This window comes from Beta vulgaris, chromosome 4, assembly GCF_026745355.1.
Source record: "Beta vulgaris subsp. vulgaris cultivar EL10 chromosome 4, EL10.2, whole genome shotgun sequence".
Lineage (NCBI taxonomy): Eukaryota > Viridiplantae > Streptophyta > Magnoliopsida > Caryophyllales > Amaranthaceae > Beta > Beta vulgaris.
In genome coordinates this window covers 25,891,513-25,909,983 of record NC_079205.1, presented here as the reverse complement: position 1 = coordinate 25,909,983, position 18,471 = coordinate 25,891,513, and the positions used below count along the sequence as shown (strand labels likewise).

The following is an 18,471-nucleotide window of genomic DNA, read 5'->3' as shown; positions in this document are numbered from 1 at the left end:
TTATTTCAGTTGGTCGTATTCTCTTTTCATTTTGTATTATACATCTGTGGTTTAATTCGAAGCAGTGTTGAATGATCACTATGAAGACAAAGACAGATTAAAAAAACTGTTGAATTTTCGTTATTCTTAGTTGCCAAACTATCTTTTTTTTTTGTAATGTACAGTAGAAATAACACATAACTCAATTTTGTAATGTACAATAGAAATAGCACACAACTCAATTGATATTTTTAATGTTTAGAATTGTACATTTACACTTACTATGAGTGGAATACATTCGTGTAAATGAAATTGTTTGAGAATTAAGTGGAAAATTACAATCACCAGCTGAAAAGTGAATAATCTAACTTAGAATGATAAGTGTATGACATATATTTGAAAATATAGATTTTAGGAAACTAACTGAAGCACTATAAAGACTAGCTGAAAAATAAACAAGTGTACCTGAAAATAATTACTGACTGGAATACAATTGAAAATAACTATTATTTTTACACTATTCAACTTCAGGTACATTTGGGGTTTTTGTTCCATATTCATTCGGATGCCTTGTCTTCATTTTACGCTTCTCAAAATGTCATTTTATGCTTCTCAAAATGTCATTTTACTCTCTTGTTTCCCTTTGGGGGTCTTCCTTTTGTCTTTATCACCTCAGGATTTTCAACTGTCTCTCTTCGTAGTTCTTCGTCTTCGATTTCTTGTTGTTTTTGTTCGTCGGTCTTGAAAACTTCTTTTACCGATTTGTATAATTCCTTCAACGACTTGTCACATAATTTTCTTGCATCCTCACTCGATTGACATATTGACACTAGGTTGTATAAATTCTTGGTTATTGCATGTCTCCATGGTGTCCATAACAGTGCATTTCAGTTTTGGTCCTTGTCTGATGTAATAACAGTTTCTTAGTCAATTATTTCATTTGGCGAAAAAAACTTTTCAGCTAGTTGATAAAGTGTTTCAGTTGGAGCTTTACTTTTTTCAGTTGGCTAACTAAAGTTTTTCAGGTACTCTTCAGGTAATTTTTTCAGTTGGCTAACCAAACCCCCCCCCAAACAAAAAACCCCAAACTCCCAACCCCCCCCCCCTCCCACACACAAACAAAACCCCCAAAACCCCTAATTAATTTTTTGTTTGTAACATTAATTTCAGTTAGTTATACTAGTTTTTCAATTGGAGCCTTTCTTTTTTCAGTTGGCTAACTAAATGTTTCAGGTAATTTAAAAATTGTTTCAGTTGGAGTCTTAATTTTTTCAGTTCGAGCCTTTCTATTAAGGTCCTTATCAGGTAATTTATCAGGATGCCATTTCCCACTCATACTCTGTTTCAAACCGACCCAGAAAAATTGAACCTAGAAAATCGAATTAGATCAAAACCCCAAACACCCCCCCTAAATCGAATTATACCAAAAATGAAACCCAAAATCGAAATTTCACAATAACCAGAATTCAAACTCAGAACAAACCCAGAAAAACAAAATTTCAGTACAACATATTAATCAGAACTCAAACAAACCCAAACTTAGCAAATTTTCGAATAAAAATAGAAAACCCCCCAAAATTCGAACTAATATATGAAAACCCTAATCTCGATTTTACCCTAAAATTAATCCTAATTTCGAGTTTACCCAAAAACTAACCCCTAAATTCGATTTATTCCAAAATTTTTGAACAAAAGTATAAAACCCCCACAAAATTTCGAACTAGTTTATGAACCCAAATCCCCTAATCCACCTGAATAACCCAACCAAATTCGAAATTTCCACCCCAAATTCAAATCGAAACAACCCCAAAATTGAAACCAAGATTTTTAACTTATTAAGCAAAAATCCCAATTCAATCGAAAAAAAGGAAAACAGAAAAAATACCTGTATAGATGAGAGAGAGTGAAGGACTGTCGGTGAGTGAGTGGAGGAGGCTGCAGTCGCGGTGGTAAAAAGCGGCAACAAAAATTGAGGATTCCTCGGAGAGAGAGAGTGAAGAAAAAATGAGAAGTGAGGGGGAGAGAGATGGTCGGTCCTAAATGTACCTTAAAATACTGCAAGTGTACGGGTCAATTAAAGTAAATATAGGGTAAGCAAGATATCATTTCCCACAAGGAGGTATAATCAACTACCAAATTAAGAGATACTAATATTATCTAGACGATCCGAAAATAGTGATTGGTGGTGATAAACTAGACTAATAAAATAAAAAGTATACTAATTCTAACTCTAAAGACGTCAGACAATAGGTATAAATCAAGTATAAGAAATGGTTCTAGGACTTAGATTTCACCAATTAACTTCTACAATGAAATTAAACTTGTTTCTGTCTAGAAATTAAGGTTAATGGTATATGCTAAGCAAGTCTCTAATCCGAGCAGAGCTGGTTATCTGTTCACTGGAATCCTGCAAAACACGTAAAACTACCCCGGGGGTTGTTCCGGGATCGCCCCTCCGACGCTCAAGTCAGTTGATAATTGAGGTAGGGAGAGAGTCTAGAGTGAGAAATCAGGTTAGTTAGGTGAGAATTCAATACCTTTGCCTTGATGGGACAAGGGGTATTTATAGTGGTGAGAACCCCTAGGAAAAGACCTTTTTGATAGGATAGTTCCCATAGGATTGGTGGACACACCTTTTCTGGAATGATTTCTATGGGGCCCTTAAGTCCCCCAATGGCTGATGGCCATGTAGTGGTAGGTGGGACCCACGAAGCTTATGTGGCGGTGCCAGCTGGCATGGGGCCTTTGACTGGATATAAGGGGCCCAAACAAAACTAATTGTTGGGTAAAATAATTAGATCGCAATGGTCGAATTCCTAATGTATAGTAACCCCTCTTCCAAGGCGGAAAATGTATATTTAAATACTAATCTTATGCCTACTTCCATGGTCATAAAATTTAGAACAAAGTCATTAAAAATAAGAATTCATATAAAAGACCACCCTAAGTGTATAACTATTCCTAAAATTATACTACTTAGCATTTAATAATCCCACGAACTAATATTGAACTTTCACTTCCGCTAATAATCCAATACCTTAAACATACAATTGATAGGGCCCATATCAAAAGTAAGCAATTGAACTCAAGATTATCAAATTGCAATAAAAATTAAACTAACCCAACAATAATTCAATCCATTGACAGAAAATTAAAAGACTACATCTAATCCTAGAACATGAAAATTTAACTAGACGTAACAACTATATCAACCCAAGTAATTGAGAATAAAAATCTGAAATTAAGCATAATAATAACAGGATTTAATAACATAAACTAAGAGAAGAGAGAAAGAAACTCCAGTTTAGATGAACTTTTGACTTCCGTCAATGGCCACCGCAACGTGCTGGTGTCATGCGCTGCGTCGCCATCGTTGCTCTTCGCCTCCTTGCTGTCTTTCGTCCTGGTTTTCGTCTCGTCTCCTGTGCTCTCCCTCCCCTCTTTTCAATGTAGTGTGATGGGTTTTTTTAAAAACCAAATCCCCCTCCTTTTGTCTTTTCCTGGTTTGTAGTGCCGCCCTCATTCACTTAGTCTTAGGTTTTTCTTTTTCTTTTTTTTTTTTTGCTTTTGATGCGTGCTCAATCCTCCCTAGTCCCCTACTTTGTTCAATTGATACTGTGTTGTTGTTTTTCCGGCCTAACACCCTTTTCTTTTTCCTTTTGCAAATTTGACCTAGAAACAATTCAATAGAGTAATGGGCTTCAAACTGAATTATTTGCATAATAACCACATACTACTATTATATGTATTAGATAAAATAAATTAGCATGTATGAGTAGTACTTGGATCAAGCAAGTAATTTATTTGGCGTATTTTTCATATTTTCAATCAACTTTTTTTTTTTTTTTAAAAAACAGAAAACAAAACACTAGGGGGGATCTCAGGAATTAGGCCACCCTAAAGCATCCTTTCGGATGATTACAGAAAATTTATGGAGGAGACTCAAACCAATAAGTTAAATTTGAACAAGAATGGCCTTGGTGAGCCAGCCAATCCGCAGCAACATTCCCTTCCCTTACTTCATGATTGATATGAACCTCTGCAAAACTTTTTAGGTCCTCCCCTACATCCAAAATAAGAGAATGAATAGCCCACAGAATTTTAAACACATCCTTAGGGTGCGTTCAATTCAACTTATAAAAGCACTCTAGTGCTTATCCAAAAAATAAACAGAATACATCAGATTGAATAAGATAAGAAAAATTCAGCTCAGATCAGATCAAAAAAATTATAAATATAAAAACAACTACAATAAGAATAATTCAGATCAGGTAAGAAATATTCAGATCAGATCAGATCAGAAAAATTAATATCATATCAGAATATTTCAGAAGAACTGAATGCACCCTTATTTGTACTTAGGGTGCGTTTGGTTCATCTAAAACTTTCTTGTTTGATCTGATCTGATATGAAATTCTCTTATCTTATCTTATTTGATCTGAAATATTATTATTGATCTTATCTTATCAGAAATTTTTCTTATTTGACCTTAATTATCTTATCTGAATTTTTCTGATCTGATCTGATTTGATCTGAATATAATTAATTTTGTAGCTATAATTTTTATGATCTGATCTGAAATTTTTCTTGTTTTATGTGATCTAGTTACCTGAATATTTTTTACCTTTTCTTATCTTATTTGAAATTTTCTAACCTGGTCTGATCTTATCTGAATTTTTTTGATTTGATTTGATTGTTTATGAAATAAGCAATAAAATGCTTAAATAAGTTAAATCAAATGCACTTTTCTAATCTGATATGAATTTTTCTTATCTGATATGAACTTATCTAATCTGTTCTTAAATTTTTCAGTTATGATCTGAATTTTTCTTATTGTAGTTGATTTGCTAGTTATAATTTTTCTTATATGATCTGATCTATTCTGAAATTTTTGAATTTATCTAATCTTATCTGGATTTTTCTTATTTGATATGATCTGGTCGTTTTTAAAATAAGTGTTGGAGTGCTTAAGTAAGTTGAAACAAACGCACCAAATAATATTATAGACAACCTAAAAAATAGAAACAAGATGGCTAACCAAAAAGGATTACGTGCCAAAAAACTTAAAAAATCAAAAAATTTAATATTCAAAAATTTAATATCAGTAACAAACACACTAGAGTATTGCTCATTTGCAACAAAAAAAACATAATAGACTAAAATAAAAATAAAACATAGGAAAAAACAAGGTTAAAAGAAAAATAAATAAATTTAAAATACATGTAATAAACACAAAATATACAAAGATAAAGAAGAAATAAATATCATACAATACAATAATAAGAACAAGATTGTTTAAATTTGCAACAAACTCAATATAATAAAATTATCACTAAAATTGAATTAAAATAAAATTATCACTAAAATAAGGCACCTGTAACTTTTGTAATATATACTAATAAACCGTGTTAATCAATACGGAAATTCTCTTGGTCTAGTGATGGGTGCTTCATCATTTCATCCATATGGTTTGGGGTTCGATTCTGCTAGGAGTTGTTTTCTGGAGAATCAATAGTTATATCTTTGGCTCTTAATTAATCATTATGTATTATATATATATATATATATATATATATATATATATATATATATATATATATATATATATATATATATATATATATATATATATATATATAGAGAGAGAGAGAGAGAGAGAGAGACATATATATTGGTTTTCTAAACATTATAACGTTATATCCATGATGTTTAATGTCCATGCTTTATTTATAAAAATCTAATCATCAAAATATTATACTAAAAAAAATGGCTTTAGAGACAACTAAAGTCATGTGACGCTAAATACATGGCTTGAGAGACAACTAACTACAGTTGATGCTAAAAAAAATAACTTTAGAGACAACTAAATTCATGTGATGCTAAAAATATGGATTTCGAGACAACCAATATTCATGTGATGCTAAGAACATGGTTTTAGAGGCAACCAACATTCATCCGGTGCTGAAATGTATCTTTAGAGGCACCAAAATATACTTGACACTAAAAACCATATAATTTAGAGGCAACCATGTTTATGTGATGGTAAAAGGGGGTTTTAGAGGCAAGTCGGCCAAATGATGTGCCTCTATAGCAAATTTTTTTGTAGTGGGATATGGCTGAGCAATTGAAGGCTTCATAGCCAAAACGATGTCGGAGATGTCAACGAGCATACGGTTAAATCTAGGGTCTCTCTCTCATCTAATCTTCTATTTGTCTATTGCCGGAATTTCATTGTCGGAGATGTCATGCTCGCTGTCGTAATCTTCTAAGCTCGATGACTTAGGGTTTACCTACCCTTGATTGATCGTCCGTCTGTGCCACACGAAACTTCCAAAGTTAATTCTTTCTCCTTTGTGACTTATGGGTTCTAATTCATTTTTTATTTTTTTGCGATTTCTCAGTTCATATGAAGCAAGATCAACGTAATAAGGTTTTTCTTTCTTTCCATCGAGTTTCTAATTCATTTTTTTTTTTTGCGATATTTGAGTTAAGATGAAGCAAGATCAAGGTTTTTATTTCTTTTGCTTCTCTCTGTCTTCATTTATTTTTTTATTTTCTTTCTATTCATTTTTGTGTGTGTCAGATTTTCTGAAATTTGAATGTTTATGAAGTTGTTGATTTAATTTTTACTGTTAAGTGTTTTTTCCACTGTGAATTTGGCGCGTTTAGAATTGGATTTTGGTTTTTTTCCCTGCAGATGAACTGCCGTTTTTAATGCTTGTTGTTTTGCATTTTTTGTTGCTTGTTTCCCATATGAAACCTAATTTCATATGAGTTCTTGATTTTTCTGTTCATATTTTCGTTCTTATTCCTTTTCAAAGACTGCTCTAATGCGAATTGAGAGAATGGACCACGGTTTCTGATACATTTTTTTTTTGGTGATTTATGTATTAGGCTGCTTCTTTTCTACAACAAGCAGCAAGATCACCATAAGGTTTTATTTCTTTACATTTTCTTTGTCTTCGTTTTTGTGTGTTTGCCCTTATGAATCACGTTGATATCTAGAGTAATGTTGATCGAAAAACTTAGTAGGTATCTCCATTATCACTCTCCTTCCACTACTACATTTTTTATCAAATGCAACAACTTAAAAAAGCTAATGCAACGACATTTTCACTACCATTGCAATAGTAAAGGTCTAATGCAACGGAAATAAAACTTCCACCACTAAGAGGGTAGCTATTGCAACAGCTTGGCCCTAGCCGTTGCAATAGGTAAGTTAATTGTTGCAATAGCTAAATATTGTTTCTTTTTTAGAAATTTGAAGTATGAGTTCAATATTTTATATTTCCCTCTCTATCTTTTTAAGAAATTTCAAACCCTCGTCTACGGTGCTGCTAACAAAAAAAAAACTACTAGGCAAGCAACAAGCTTCATAAATCAGAAAGAGAGGAATTTTGGCAAACAGATATATATGAGAGAAGGAAAGAAAGACGAAGAGAGCGAAAGTTCGACCTCGCACCTCTTCAAACTTCCAGCGAAATTGGTAAATTTTTGTGTGGGTTTTTGGTATTTGTCATTCTGTATTTCCATTTGATTGAATATGGTCTTTTCAACATTCCAAGTAATTGAATTGTGGTTTAGTGTTAGACTTTTAGGGTTCTTTATGTCGGTTTTTATCATTTGATTCGAGTTTCTTTTTTATTATTTGGTTCTCTAATTAGGGGTTGCGATTTTGATTTTCCGAAAATTCTAGTTTTTGGAAATGAGATGAGGATGCAGATTGACGAATGCATATGTAGTTTTTGGGATGCTTGTGAACAGTTAATAGATTTTTTTACCCGTGAATGAAAATTTCAGATATAATTTCAATGTGTTCTATGTGCAATTCGTAATTTTTGGTATTTAAAGTGGGTTTTGATAGGCACACCAAGTGTTTGTGGAAAGCTCTAAGAGAGAGAAACTTGAAGTTAGAGGGTAGAAGAAGCTCATGAATCTGTAAACCATTGTAAGTGAACAATATAATTCAAGCTATATTCCAGTGTATGCTTTTCTTCTTTTTCTTTCTGGAAAATGGAGTCTCTCATAATTTTACGACAGTATGGTGGATGAGTTTATTCAGCAGCTTGGAATATCCAAGATAATTTAGTGATTAACATTAAATTATGTAACTGCTGTCACCTCTGTACTTGGCTCTTTGCAAGCATTTCCTAGCACAGACAAAATTAGATAGAGGAACGATTGCGAAAGTTTTTACACAATGTTGGTAGGTAATAGCAATTTAAGCATTTCCTGAACTCCTAACCACAATATCACTACCATGACAACATGATTAATTGCTCCCATAATAAATGTTATATTATATTACCCATCCCTTGTGTTCCCTATTCCCTGTTCCCTTCAAATAAATCCAGTGAGTTCGGGAAAGTAAAGTGAGATAAGGAAACTTAGCTCTTTTTGTTAGAATAAGATTCTGAAATTTGAAGGGCATATGTAAATTACAAAGATGACACCTTTTTCGATTTTGAAGGTATACTGCTCCTATTTTCTCTTGTGCAATATGGTAGCTTTTCAATTTGGAAGATCTAATGATTTGGGTGAGTTATGTGAATTCTTATGTTTAAATATCTTCCATCTGAATTAATTGTTCACAAAGTCGAAATGACTCTTTGTCTCTCTCCATTTAAAAAGTAAACTTAAGGCACGATGACAAAAAGATCCGTCGATGTCACTGATGAATTCATTGATTGCCTTCTTTGTTCCTGCATATTCCTTGAGAACCTGTGCGTAGTAAATTCAGCGTATCTTACCAACCTCAGAGTCTCTAGTTTGTTACAACGATTGAAACATTTGGAGGTAACTTATTGCTTCCACTTGAGAATTATTGATATTTCTACCCCGAATCTTGAATCTTTTTCATATTGTGGCCAAGCTATAGAGCTTCATATCAGGCATGCCTCTTCGCTCTCTAAGGTCGCTGTTGGTTCGCAAGATTACAATGCCTCCATATCCTATGCATTCGACTCATTTTTACAATATTCTTCGCAATTGGAGTCTCTAAGTTTGATGATGAACTTAAAATATGAGGTTAGTGTGTTAGTTACCTCTTTCCAAATCATTACTGATAATTGGTACTTTTGTCAATCAAATTTCAGATGTGTATGTTTGATGATGTCTTATCTCATGCAGTTGAATATCCAGATCATTAATCCTCCTACTTTGACAAATCTTAAGCATCTAGAACTGTGTGTTATTGCATGTTGCAATAAAACACTCCTTGGATGGACGTCCTTGATTGTGGCAGTGCCAGTTATGCAGAAGCTGACACTGAAGGCAAGCACCCCTGCTTCTTTTCATATATCAAATAAGTGAATTCTTCGAAACAATCCTTTTGCTTTCCTAATTTTATCTAAAAGGGATTTTCCTACACTTCTGTTAAGACTAGTAGGTATCTGTTCTTGTTGAAGTTACTCGGGTTTGACATCAAACGTGCAAGGCCCATTGTCAAACAAAACGCGTGCCCTCTCAGATGCTTGAAGACGCTAGAGCTTGTTGGCTTTATGGGATGGCCGATTGACCTTGAGTTTGCAACTTTTGTGCTTGAGAATGCTATTGTTCTTGAAGAGGTGATTATTGACTTCACGCCATTTTTCAGAACAAAACCATATCACAAAGGTGTGCAAGAACGTCGTGTGAAGCTGAAAACGAAGCTACCTCTAGGTGTAAAGTTAATTGTCAAGTAAATTTACTATAATATCCAACTTTGTTGCAAATTGTAGATTTTCTATTTATAATAATGCAATACCTATCCGGACAATAAGTTATGTATCTTGTCTTTAGATTTTCTTGTATGACAGCTACAAGAGCTAAATGATTTCCTGTGTCAAGTCAGTTCATTTATTGGTGATTTCATGTAGTAGTTTTCTACTCTACTTTCAACTTGTCTGAAATTTACATTCAAGAGATTAGTTAAGTTCCGTAATTGTGGCTCCTCTACTTCAATGGCTCAACTTGTGATAACTAAAATTTAGTTCAAAATTTTGATTGGTTTTGCATGAGGACGACCATATTTAGAAGAGGCTTGTAAATGTTAGCTAGCATAGCTGGTAAATCATTGGGAGTTTTGGATTATAATAGTAATAGAGGCGTTGCATTAGCTACACGATGTTATTGCAAGATGTATGGAAGCGTTGCAGTAGATGCGAAAATGGGACAAAATATCACTAATAGGGGCGTTGCAATAGTTATTAGATGGCGTTGCAGTAGATCCAGAGGCGTTGCAATAGGCCCTATAGCTGATGCAACGGCTACTTACACCTATTGCAATGGCTATGTGATAGCCGTTGCCATAGGTCTAAAACGTCATTGCATTAGACCTATAGCAACGCCTTCAAATGCAACGGTTGGGGGCCGTTGCATTAGACCTATTGCAACGGAAATCGGCCCTAATGCAACGAATTTCAAGGGTTGCATTAGGCTTAAAATGTAGTAGTGTTCATTCAATTCTGTGTTACAGTTAGCAAATCCTCTCTTTTTTTTTAGTGATTTGCGAATTTTAGGTTTCTATTTTTTGGTTTAATATTCTTCCTCCCATTTACTTGATGTGGATTCTCATCCTTTTTCTATTTATTTTCGAGTTTTAGGGTTTCAATTTGATGAAGTGTGATTGTGAAGGAGAAGAGGAAGCCTAGATCAGAAAGCAACCATGGCCTAGGGGACTTTGATCCGACTTAAAGCAAAGTAAAGTGGTATTCTTCTAATTTGATATTTGTTATTTTAAAGCCCTAATTTTTCAGGTTTAGAGTTTTATTTAATTTTTCTTCCTTTATATATGTGTATTTATACACCCAACTACTCTGAGGAAGGAAGAGATTGCTATTATTGTTCAGCTTTTAACCTCGTTGTTTCTGCAAAACGATGACCAAACAATGCTTCTATCTTGATGAAATACGGAGCACTATAAGTCTCTCTTGCTTATTGTTCATATTTATCCAAGGATTTAAATATTCATAGTTTGGAGTAGAATTTAGTTGATGGGTCATCTGAAATGCTCTTTATTTTATTCATTTGTATGGTTAAATTAAGTGATGATTCTGCATCTTTTCTGGTTAATGGGTTTATATATGTGTGTAAACTAGCTGCTGTGAGCCTGTGAGTGTGTACAATTTGACAACCTAAGGTTAGTTTTGTTGTTTGTCATGGAATGTGTTTATGGTGAAAGATGATAAGAATTAGTTTGAAGTGGAAGATCTACGAGGTCCAAGTGAAGGATAGTAGGTTTACAAGATTATTAGAAGGGACTGCGAACATAGGGGTTAGAAAAGGGTTACTTTACTAGAGAGATGTTTTAGTGAAGATAGAGAAGAGAGTGTCAAAAGCTATGAGAAAGAGTAAGGGAAGATGATTTAGTGGCATAGGAGGGAGGTAAGAGTTGTGTAGGGAATCGGAAGGAGGATAGAGCGAAAGAGGCAAATGAGAGCCAAGGACCAAATTGTTAGTTGGTTGCTTGTTTTATGAATATTGTTTGTAGCTCTAGTTGAGTTAGTTGCAGCCCAGTTTAGTTAGTTTGTAGCATGGGCAACTGGAATTGCTATTTGTGGATAATATCAATATCATTAATTACTTATGGGATGTAGTAAGATAAGGGGAAAGTTAAATACTGAATTGCAAGAGTTAATAGGGGAAACGAGAAGGAACAGATAGCTGGAGTTTATGTGAGGTTTATTTGAGTTTCAAACTCAATTAAGAGTTTGTTTCTGATGTGTATAATAGTAGATTGATCTCATAAAAGGGTAGCATATATTGGAAGGTGATATAATGTGGAAACCTTTTGAGCTTAAGAATGATGCAATATTAACATCTCATCACCTAGCATATTTAATTTTATTAATGCATGGTGGTTCCCATTAACAAGAAGGATGGTCCTCCCTACATGTTGCCATAAGACATCGCATAAGTCGTGATACTTAATTTTGTGGCTTAACGATTAAATGAGTTAAACCGCTCTTTTGGAATATCAAATCTAGTATTTAATATCCAAAACTTGGATCTTACGTATGTGATATAATTTTGCAAATAGCACTTGAATCAAGGGAAAATCATCAATTTTCTAGCATGACTTGAAATTAGCAAATCATTATTGTATGATTATGTGCTGGTAAAATGTTTTTAAGGGATAGAAGTAGCAATTTTCATGGGCTTTTGAAGCTCCCTTTACTTGAGTTGTTGTTTTTGTGGTGCAAACTGGAGGTGTCGTCTTCTCTTTATATTCTTTCTTGTGATAGTTACTCATACAATATATGTTTCTCTCTCAAACTTCTTTTTCCAAAATAAGTTTGCTTTGGTTGTGGGTCACTTATACTTAGAGTTCTATTATCGTAATTAATCTGAATGATGTTCTCTATGTATATAGAACACAATAGGTTGCTTTAATTAAGGAATTGCTTTAGGTTATACTGAACTTCGAACCATGCTAAGAGTTAATAGATACCATTTTTAATTTTATGCTAGAAAAATGAAGAGCGTAACTTGCTTCAATTTTATGTTCTGTTTTTTTTTTTTTTTTTTTGCTTTTTATAAGATTTAAATCATTACGATGAACAACTACTTATACAATTTTGTTTGATTTGTTATTTGCAATAACTTGAATTAAACATACAAGGAAGTCGGTCTTTCTGAAGTAGTTTAACGGAGGCCAGTCTCAATCTTAAATTCCTGAATACTAAGGGCTTATAGTTAGGATTGCATGTTAGACTAATCTGAACAACTCAAGTACTGAGGCTAGATTATGGTGTTTTGTTTTTGTGTCTTATATAGTATTTAGTTATGGTCATTTATTTAGGTATCTTAAGACACTTAGTTATGTAGGAGCTACTCTTGCTTTGCTTTTATTAGAGTTCGCTTCATGCACTTCTTTTTGTAGTTTAGTGGTGCGTGGCTTTTATCTTTATATATCAAGAATGATGTCTTCTTTATTTGCATTGCAATCTGCCTAGCTTTTACAAGAGACTCCTCGGATGGTTTACCTTACTACTTGCAGTGTTTAATTACTTGTTGCTTGTGCTTAAAATCCTTCTTTTTAGTGTGGGTCTTGCTTATGCCTTGAATGTATTGGTGACATTTTCTTTGCAATGGAGATCGATATACCGGACTATCGGTAACCTTGCCTCTTGCTTTAAGTTGCTTTTGTGATTTTTTTACTTGAAGCTTTAAAAGGCGGTATATAAGCAAGGTTTAAAATTACTTTGGGTTATTTTTATTTGAGGTTAGACAAGGAGGTCTTTAAACAAGGGTTAGAGGGATTGAGTTCAAGGGAAAACGATATTGTTTAAACTACTGGACTCTTATTGAGTTGGATTAGAACTCTTTATTTACTGTTTTGGGGAAAGATGCATTGATACTTCAACGCATATTGTTCTTTTTGGGCATATTCTTTCCTTAGAATCAATGTTATTTCCTAGAATATGTAGTGATTATATTCCCTTATAGTACAAACCCTTGCTTTGCATGCTAAGAATACGCTCCTGCTAAGTCGAAGATGCGCAAATAAATGCCTTACATGCATGCAACTATTTTCTGGTGTTCGTGTGTTTTTTGGGTTCTGAGAATGATGTTCAGTTTAGGTTGAAGGGCCTAAGCTAGACTACATATTTCAATATTGTTATAGCCACGAGGAAAAACACCTATATGTGTATATTGTTCTTGCTTTTTAGAAGTTCAAACAGTTATCCGAACTTATTTTCTACTGGAACGCCTTCGCTCTTTTAAGACAAGCAATGGGTATTTAGCATTTCTTTTGATTCATCAAGGTGTTCCTTTGTTTTTGTGGGCAAATCTCTCGAATTTGTTAATGATAAGACCTTTCGAATATCTCTCGAGTTTGTTGCATAATAGTCCCTTTATTTTGATCTCTCTCATATGAGGACCCAAAGAGATATGTCATGTGTGTCTCTTTCAGGTTGTAGCTTGTAACTAGGGAATCACCTCTTTCCCACCTGACTTCTCTAATTATTGTGATTGATATTTCAAAACTGCATGTCATTAAGGGTCTTCCACAGCTTATCTTTGTTCGTGCGAGCTACACCATTGAGGTATTCTATCGCCTTGCTTCACTTCCGCACCCCATCCCCATCTCTACACTGACTGCATATAGTACACCTCCTACCTGTTTGAGTGATTCTTTTTTATTTCCATGAAGAATGTAGAAGCAGAAAGGATATATGTAGACCATGTCACACATCTTAAACCAACTGATGGCGGTTCTGCGGCCACCCAATGTGAGCCCAGCTGCCTAATTTTCCTTTTGACAACATAGGGATAAAACATATAGAAATAGGTCTTCTAGTTTTGCTTCTTTCAAATTGCTTTTTGTTGCAGTGGCTGCTCATTTGACTGGTATCCACAGTGCGATAAAGATGCTCAATAGCCGTGTTAGAGTGCTTCTCCAGTATCTTGTTTCTATGCAGAAAGGTTTGTTATGTGTTCGTTTGACCTTCTCCAAAGGGGTAGGCAGTGGGATGCAGGATGAGGTTAGTTTACTAACAATATTATTTAGGTGACAAGTTTGTTTGATAACATATACACTTGTGCATATTTGAAAGATGTCAACCCGGACACAATTGTCAGATTGAACCCCGAGCATATGAGGAAGCAATCTCCAGGCACTGGGTTGTAAAATCCCAAATATGATGAGATTATGAAGAGCAAAAAGCAAAGCACTATTGCTATTGTGGAATATGTGAATTTATAATGTATGAGTATCTGTTCCTTCTTCACTCCCCTTTTTACATATATTTTTGGTACACCTAGTTAGTATCTATATTAAAATCTATGTTGTAAAAGCAGTTTTTAGAGAGGAATGAATACTATCAAGTTACACCTCCTGCACAAGACCTGAATGTGGGTGCCCCCTTTTACTATTGTTTTCTATATCTAACTGGCTGTAATTTGTCACAGAAAGTAAGAACCAACCTTATTTAGAAGTTATATGTTTGTTATCGTGGAATAGATATATATTTGAATGGTTCCTACCCGATTCGTGTCATTTGAAATATCGTTGTTGAAACTTAAAGATGTTTCATCTGTAGTATCATAATATCAATAAAGGGTTATGTGAATGTTATGTTAACAATATTGTATAGACCCTTTCTTGGGTCTTGGCTTGTCGAAGCAATGAACAAAAAACCATATTTTTGTATCGTGAACGTTTTTTGCCCGAACTTATAAGCCTATATTGGGAAACAAAGCGATTTCAATATTGTATGAGACTGATGTGTGCTTGCTAAGTATAGATATATGTGAGAGAGAGTTATCTTTTTGGAATGAACTAAACTTCTCATGCTTAGAATCTAATTGTGTAGATTATACTACACATCCATGTTCATGGGGTCCTACTTAGCATGTAAGTGTTTAGATTGGTTGTTAGAGAAGTGTAGATTCATGTTTGATAGAACTATGTTTGTTTACGATATATTTAATCAAGCTAAGGGGAGTATCTTGTAACCAATTTGTTGGCAGAAATATGACCGTTGTTTGAAGGGAAGATAGATTGATGAGGAGGCTTTAAGCTGAATAACGTCAAAGATGGACCTTTTGACGATGACATTGTGAAGATGGTAGTAAACATTATTTATGCACTTGGTTTTTTTTTCTTCAAGTATAATATAAAGAAGAGAACATTTCAGATCTAATTTTAGGGTGAACTTTATTAATTGAAAAAATAAATACACAAATTAGAAGAAGACTTTCTACACTTTTGCAAAACCATAAAAGGGTACCAACTCTTCTTTTGCAGGGTTGATGCCTTGATGGTGTAGGCCAATTTAGACTATTAGTTCCTCTATGGCTAACTTGAATCATTTGAGATTTAGAGCGCAATTATATGGATTTTGGATCAATTTTCAAAATAAAATTCTGCCATCAAATATACCTTCACACTTTTGCATCAGTGCCCCATACTAGCTACTACACTTCTTTTGGGTTGAAAAATAGTTTCTTATTGTTAGTTTATTATGTTGTCTAACACAAATATATATGATTTCAGAATAAATACAAGGTTTAAGATTGCAAGGGGGTTCTCAGTTGGTGTAACGTCTAAATTGGTCGAGTAGGGAGGAAGGGAGCCTTTGGTTTGCTCTGTTTTCATCATGAAAAAAAGCATTTGTAGCACATATCTTGTGTGACTAAGTGATATTTTAAGAGCATATTATCAATGATTTGCTATTTTTCCTTTTACTGTCAAATCCTTGTTCATGCTCTTCCTCATTTGGTTTAATAAAGAATGATTATTCATGCAAAATTTAAATTATTAATCTTTCTCCATTTTGTGGGAAATATAATATTTTTCAAAAGTGCAACATGCCTATAAATTTCTTATTGAAGATTGGGTAATTCTACTTTGTTAACATTTACTTTCCATTTTTATGTAAACAAAACAAACAGTTAGATTTATATAGGAAAAATTAATTTCATATAGTGTTGATCATATCAACCTTCATTTCTTAACAATTGTAACATATTTTTGGAAGTTTCACAATACGTGTGCTATTTTTTTTTTCTTTGTGAGGTTTATCTAAAGAAAGCCTTATTCTATTAAAATTATATGGGTATAGTTCACGTTCTCCCAATGATTTGTGCGCCATATTCATAAGTTCCAATATTATAGAACGAAGTTGATATACTTCGTGATGTATTCTTAGTTTGTGGATTCTTTGAGTTTCTTCGGCCAAGGACGATTGTTGTTCAGGAATCATTCAAAGATCTTGGCCAAATTCCCTTAGTTGGTAATATTATGGATAGGATTAATTTTCACTGGATTCTATTTATATTTCCAATATTTTTTTAGTTTACAGGAAGAAAAACAAGTGAAAGATAGAGAAAGGACAAAAGGGGAGGGAGTAAGAAGACGGACGAGTAGGAGTTGACTTTCAAAAAATTGAAAAATCATAAAGATGAGTAAGACAGAAAGGGAAAGAGAAAAGAATACATTTTACCTTTTATCATAGAATTATTAATATTAACAAAAATCTTAAATTGCTCAAGAGTCGACACTCAAATTTCCAACTTCAAATATCTGGAGATAAGGAAGATACATACCATTACGAAAAGGTAGAACTACGTTATTAAAAAGGCGATATTATCTAGAGCGAGCTTTGGCTTGTATTACTCAAAATTTATGTTTTCGTATTTAACAATTTAACCATTTGGAAAAACTATGTTTTTTTGTGTTTGATTCTGGGAAAACAATTTAACCCTTTTCATTACGATATTTTGGGGTAGCGCACCTAGACAAGATCAAGGAGAAAATGAAGCAAGGAAAGGAAGTAAACTTCAAGATTCATGATGATGGGAGTCTAAGGTTTAAAGGGAGGTGGTGTGTACCACAAAAGTGCAATGACCTTAAGAAACGTCTTATGGACGAAGGGCATAATACTCCATATTCTGTGCACCCTGGGGGTGACAAGTTGTATAAAGACCTTAAGGTGATCTATTGGTGGCCAAACATGAAGCGAGAGGTAGCTGAATACGTGTCTAAGTGTCTAACCTGTCAGAAGGTGAAGATAGACCATAAGAGACCCATGGGGAAAGTTCAATCGTTAGAGGTCTCTGGATGGAAGTGGGATTCTATTTCTATGGACTTTGTGACTGCCTTACGAGGAGTGGAAATGATACCATTTGATTTATTGTGGATAGACTGACCAAGTCCGCCGTGTTCATACCTATTAAGGAGACATGGAAAAAGAAGCAACTCGCTAAGACCTATATCAAGCATGTAGTGAGATTGCATGGAGTTCCAAAGGACATTATTTCGGATCGTGACTCTAGATTCCTATCGAAGTTCTGGAAAAAGGTCCAATTAAACCTTGGGACAACATTGAAAATGAGTACCGCCTTTCACCCGGCGACCGATGGTCAGACTGAGAGGACTAATCAGACTATGGAGGATATGTTGAGAGCTTGTGCGATCGATTTTCAAGGAAGTTGGGAGGACCAATTAGATTTGATTGAGTTTTCCTACAACAATAGTTATCATGCGAGTATTAAGATGGCACCATTTGAGGCATTATATGGACGGAAATGTAGGAGTCCCATTTGCTGGAATGACTTTAGCGAAAATATAATTTTGGGGACGGAATTTATTGAGGAAAACGTCAAGAATGTAAAATTGATTCAGGCTCGAATTCAAGCTGCGCAAGATAGGCAGAAAAGTTATGCTGACTTAAAACGACGCGAAGATGAGTTTGCTGTAGATGATAAAGTATTCTTGAAAGTATCACCCACTAAGGGCGTTATGAGATTTGGGAAAAAGGGCAAGCTAAGTGCTAATTATGTAGGTCCATATGAGATTTTAGAGCGCATTGGGAAAGTAGCTTATAGATTGGCGCTACCAATGGAGTTTGAAAAGATGCATGATGTATTCCATATATCCCAACTTAAACGCTATATCCCTGATGAGCGTCATGTGTTAGAGCCTGAAAGAGTTCAGATAGATAGTAGCCTCACATATGAGGAAAGACCTGTCAAGATTCTCGACAGGAAAGTGCGTAGTACGCG

At 34.2% G+C, this 18,471-nt stretch overlaps 1 protein-coding gene and 1 long non-coding RNA gene across 9 annotated transcripts; both read left to right on the top strand.

Moving 5' to 3' along the window:
• The first annotated feature begins 6,035 nt into the window (after positions 1-6,035).
• LOC125496918 (uncharacterized) lies at positions 6,036-14,950 on the top strand. 3 transcript variants are annotated; one of them, XR_007273331.2, is made up of 4 exons: positions 6,036-6,409; positions 6,874-6,913; positions 10,563-14,447; positions 14,545-14,950. It is a non-coding gene; the product is annotated as an uncharacterized LOC125496918 (long non-coding RNA). The 3 variants fall into 3 exon arrangements; XR_007273333.2 differs by having other exon boundaries at positions 6,038-6,913; positions 10,563-10,667; positions 13,877-14,447; XR_007273330.2 differs by having other exon boundaries at positions 6,036-6,913.
• LOC104906694 (uncharacterized) lies at positions 7,252-9,829 on the top strand. Of its 6 annotated transcripts, XR_008968988.1 has the most exons (5): positions 7,257-7,465; positions 7,831-7,927; positions 8,450-8,516; positions 8,611-9,006; positions 9,109-9,829. XR_008968988.1 is itself a non-coding variant. In XM_048642980.2 (3 exons), exons 2-3 carry the CDS (start codon positions 8,626-8,628, stop codon positions 9,289-9,291), a joined length of 564 nt encoding a protein of 187 aa, XP_048498937.1. In that variant the 5' UTR covers positions 7,261-7,465; positions 7,844-8,625; the 3' UTR covers positions 9,292-9,829. The 6 variants fall into 6 exon arrangements, 2 of the variants coding, with proteins under 2 accessions (XP_048498937.1, XP_048498936.1); XR_008968987.1 differs by having other exon boundaries at positions 7,252-7,465; positions 7,831-8,775; positions 8,858-9,006; XR_007273329.2 differs by having other exon boundaries at positions 7,253-7,465; positions 7,831-8,516.
• Positions 14,951-18,471: the final 3,521 nt, after the last annotated feature.

Coding starts and splice junctions, on each gene's coding strand:
- LOC104906694 (XM_048642980.2), top strand. CDS start 8,626: ATGACAAAAAGATCCGTCGATGTCACTGATGAATTCATTGATTGCCTT. Junction 9,007..9,108: donor TGATGAACTTAAAATATGAG/GTTAGTGTGTTA, acceptor TATCTCATGCAG/TTGAATATCCAGATCATTAA.